Below are 5,000 nucleotides of genomic sequence, written 5' to 3'. Positions count from 1 at the left end.
ACAGACACACAGACAGACACACAGACAGACACACAGACAGACACAAAGACAGACACACAGACAGACACACAGACACACAGACAGACAGACAGACACACAGACAGAGACACAGACACACAGACAGACAGACAGACAGACACACAGACAGAGACACAGACAGACAGACACAGACAGAGACACAGACACACAGACAGAGACACAGACACACAGACAGAGACACAGACACACAGACAGACAGACAGAGACACACAGACAGACAGACAGACACAGACAGACAGAGACACAGACACACAGACACACACACACACACACACACACACAGACACACAGACACACAGACACACACACACAGACAGAGATACACAGACAGAGATACACAGACAGAGACACAGAGACACACAGACAGACAGACAGACACACAGACACACAGACACACAGACACACACACAGACAGAGATACACAGACAGAGACACACAGACAGACAGAGACACACAGACAGACAGACAGACAGACACACAGACACACACACAGACAGAGATACACAGACAGAGATACACAGACAGAGACACACAGACAGACACACAGACAGAGACACAGACACACATACACACACACACACAGAGACTGGGACACACACCTGTGAGGTCCTTGGCCAGGTCTGGGTGGTTCATGAGACAGTGGCTGGCGGACTTGACACATTCCAGCCTGACGGGGACGTGCTTGTCATTAAACCTGCAGGGAAGACAACACTGTTAACACACACACACACACACACACACGCACACGCACACGCACACGCACACGCACACGCGTGCACACTGACATAAGATTGATGAGGAAGGTGTGTGTTTGTTTTCCTTTTTCAGGGAGCAGTCCTGTTAATGTGTGTGTTAATGTGTGTCTGTGTGTTAATGTGTGTCTGTGTCTGTGTGTTAATGTGTGTGTGTGTGTCTGTCTGTCTGTGTGTTTATGTGTGTGTGTTAATGTGTGTGTTAATGTGTGTCTGTGTGTTAATGTGTGTCTGTGTCTGTGTGTTAATGTGTGTGTGTGTGTCTGTCTGTCTGTGTGTTTATGTGTGTGTGTTAATGTGTGTTTGTGTGTTAATGTGTGTGTTAATGTGTGTCTGTGTCTGTGTGTTAATGTGTGTGTGTGTGTGTGTGTGTTAATGTGTGTCTGTGTGTTAATGTGTGTGTGTGTTAATGTGTGTCTGTGTCTGTGTGTTAATGTCTGTCTGTGTCTGTGGGTTTATGTGTGTGTGTGTGTGTTAATGTGTGTGTGTGTGTGTGTGTTAATGTGTGTCTGTGTCTGTGTGCTAATGTGTGTGTGTGTGTGTGTGTGTGTGTGTGTGTGTGTGTGTGTGTGTGTGTGTGTGTGTGTGTGTGTGTGTGTTAGTGTGTGTGTGTGTGTGTTAGTGTGTGTGTGTGTTAGTGTGTGTGTGTGTGTGTGTGTGTGTGTTAGTGTGTGTGTGTTAGTGTGTGTGTTAGTGTGTGTGTGTGTGTGTTAGTGTGTGTGTTAGTGCTAGTCAGGCTAGTCCGCTAGCTCATCTAGGCATGTCTGACCATGTGTCAATCCTCCTGATTCCTGCATACACCACAATGGGGAAAAGTGCTCCCACCACCACTAAGACTGTCAGAACCTGGCCAGAAGGGTCCGCTCCACTGCAGATCTGCCTAAATGACACCCTATGGCAGGAATATGAGCATGAGGACCTGGAACAGTACACGTCGTCGGTTCTGAACCACATAGTGAACTGCACCAACTCAGTCACCGTGGACAAACGGGTCCGGGTCTACCCCAACACGAAGCCATGGATGACTGGGAAGGTCCAAAAACTGTTAAATGAGAGGGACAACGCCTTCATCGCAGGGAAGCGCACACCGCTGTACAGCTCCACCAGGGCCAACCTAAAGCGCGGCATCAAAGCGGCCAAGGCAGAGCACAGAGAGAAGATTGAGGAATGCCTCCTGAGCAACGACTCCAGGCGGATGTGGCAGGGGGTTCAGCAGATGACAAACTTCAGAGCCAACAGGCTCACAGCCGCAGAGGACGACCCCCTGCTGGCGGGAAAGCTGAACACCTTCTACGCCCGGTTCGACGAGGGGCGAACGAAGGTAACCACAACACAGACACCACTCTCTCCAGCTCTCAGCAGCCTCACCCTCACAGAGCACGAGGTGAGACGCGTACTGAAGGCGGTGGACCCCAGGAAAGCCTCGGGGCCGGATGGCGTCCTGGGACGGGTGCTGAGAGACTGCGCCGACCAGCTGGCCGGGGTTTTCACCAACATCTTTAACCAGTCCCTGTCCCAGGCCACCGTCCCACCCTGCCTGAAAACCTCAACTATCATTCCAGTCCCGAAGAAAAGCACGGTGAGCTGCCTAAACGACTACCGCCCGGTGGCACTCACACCAATCATCATGAAGTGCTTCGAGAAACTAGTCCGGGCCCACATACTCACACGCCTCCCGCCCAACCTGGATCCATACCAGTTCGCCTACAGAGCCCACAGGTCCACAGAGGACGCCATAGCGACGACTCTCCACGCCACTCTATCCCACCTGGAGAGGGGAAACAGCTACGCGAGACTGCTCTTCGTGGACTTCAGCTCCGCCTTTAACACCATCCTTCCAGACAGGCTAGTGACCAAACTACTAGACCTGGGTCTATCACACTCTATATGTGCGTGGATCAAGGACTTCCTGACCGACCGCCCCCAGAGGGTGCGGGTGGGCCCCCACACCTCCACAGCCCTCAGCCTCAGCACTGGGTCACCCCAGGGCTGCGTGCTAAGCCCCATCCTCTACAACCTCTACACCCACGACTTCACCCCCATCCACCCCAGCAACTACATCGTAAAGTTTGCAGACGACACCACCGTGGTGGGATGTATCTCGGGGGGGGACGAGGCGGCGTACAGGGATGAGGTAGAGCAATTGAGCAAGCTGTGCAAGGTTAACAACCGGCTGCTAAACAAGTCAAAGACCCAGGAATTCATCGTAGACTTCAGGAGGAAAAAGTCCGAGATCCTGCCCCTGCTCATCGACGGAGAGAGTGTGGAGATAGTCTCAAACCTCCGATTCCTGGGACACAACATGCGGGATGACCTGGCCTGGAAGGACAACACTAAAGGCACCATCAAGAGGGTACAACAGCGGCTATACACCCTGAGATGCCTCAAGAAACAACACAGCAAGCAGGAGATGCTGGTGGCCTTCTACCACGGCGCAGTGGAGAGTATCCTCACCTTCGGCATCTCCAACTGGTACCACAGCTGCACGGCAGCGGAGAGAAGCGATCTACAGAGAGTCGTGAGAACAGCACAGAAGATCACCGGCGCCCCCCTCCCCTCTCTGGAGGAGCTGTACAAAACACGCTGTCTCAGGAGGGCCTCCAAGATCTCCAAGGACCCGACCCACCCTGGGCACGAACACTTTGTCAAGCTGCCCTCGAACAGGAGGTACAGGACCCCGGCCGCTAAGACAAACAGACTGAAGGACAGCTTCTACCACAGGGCCGTCAAGGCCCTGAACACAGAAAAGGCCTAAGTTCTGGGCCCAGGACAGTCCGGACGGATTGTATGGCAGCTAGTGCTGAGGCACAAACATGTACATTTTCAAGCCTGCAAACTGTGACACTTTAAAATAATGTGAAAAAATACTTTCTTGTGAAATATGACAACCCTAGTTGACTATCTGTGCAGTATAGTACAGTGGATTGTGTACATAGCCTCTATTGATGTAAACCAGCTCCTTACCTTCTTGTGATTTTATGCATCTATGCTTTTTCCAAAATGTGTTTCTTTTTCCTTTCCTAAACACCAGGGGAGCCTCCCCTCCTAAATTTCATTGTTTGGTACCTGTACTGTAGCAATGACAAATAAAGTCTATCTATCTATCTATCTATCTATCTATCTATCTATCTATCTAGTGTGTGTGTGTGTGTGTGTGTGTGTGTGTGTGTGTGTGTGTGTGTGTGTGTGTGTGTGTGTGTGTGTTAGTGTTAGTGTGTTAGTGTGTGTGTGTGTGTGTCCTCACCTCCCCAGGAAGCACTGCCACAGGGGTCTGTTCTGCGTGGCGAGTTCAGAGTCTCTGGCCCCGAACAGCTTAGCCAGCAGCCTGACCACCGCCAGGCGCTCCTCTCCATCATTACTCTACACACACACACACACACACACACACACACACACACACACACACACACACATATTAACATACACATTAACACACACACACACACACACACACACACACACACACACACACACACTAGAACAGCTTAGCCAGCAGCCTGACCACCGCCAGGCGCTCCTCTCCATCATTACTCTACACACACACACACACACACACACACACACACACACACACACACACACACATTAACATACACATTAACACACACACACATTAACATACACATTAACACACACAGACATTAACATACACATTATGTATATATGATATCTCATATATGATATCTCTCCACAGCTCAGTCACCTTTACGAAATATGCGGATGACACTACCATAATCGGACTCATAACTAATAATAATGAAGACCATTACCGCGAGCAGATAGCCCAAGCAGTCACTTGGTGCCTCAACAACAACCTCCAGCTCAACTCATCAAAAACACAAGAAATCATCGTAGACTTCAGGCACAGCCCCCCCCCCCCCCAAAAAAAAACATCAACATCCTTGGAGAACCCATAACCATAACGGACTCCTTCAAATTCCTTGGCACTCACATCAGCAACTCCCTCAAATGGAACACCAACACAGACTTCATCACCAAAAAAGCCCACCAACGACTATTCTTTCTTAGACAGCTCAAGAAATTCAAAGTAAAACAAAAACTCCTCCTTCAGTTCTACACCGCCATCATTGAGAGCATACTCACCTCATCTATCACAGTTTGGTACGGCAGCTCGGACAGTAAATCAAAAAGGAAACTACAGCAAATAGTAAAGAAATCATCCAAGATCATCGGCACCCCTCTCCCATC

The 5,000-nt window shown here is 50.2% G+C and overlaps 1 protein-coding gene across 1 annotated transcript in view; it reads right to left on the bottom strand.

The window, feature by feature from the left end:
• The window catches only part of LOC308175182 (sister chromatid cohesion protein PDS5 homolog A-like), a gene marked incomplete at both ends in the record, with an annotated part of 38,938 nt that overhangs the window by 8,290 nt on the left and 25,648 nt on the right, over positions 1 to 5,000 (bottom strand). Inside the window, 2 exons of the mRNA XM_080550895.1 lie at positions 639 to 733; positions 4,036 to 4,151. Of these exons, the coding sequence (XP_080407021.1) occupies positions 639 to 733; positions 4,036 to 4,151 (211 nt within the window). The remainder of the gene's footprint in view (positions 1 to 638; positions 734 to 4,035; positions 4,152 to 5,000) is intronic.

Source organism: Nansenia antarctica, assembly GCF_963989245.1.
Source record: "Nansenia antarctica genome assembly, contig: SCAFFOLD_223, whole genome shotgun sequence".
Classification (NCBI taxonomy): domain Eukaryota; kingdom Metazoa; phylum Chordata; class Actinopteri; order Argentiniformes; family Microstomatidae; genus Nansenia; species Nansenia antarctica.
Note: the sequence above shows the minus strand (reverse complement) of the source record. Positions and strands in the feature narration are given on the sequence as shown.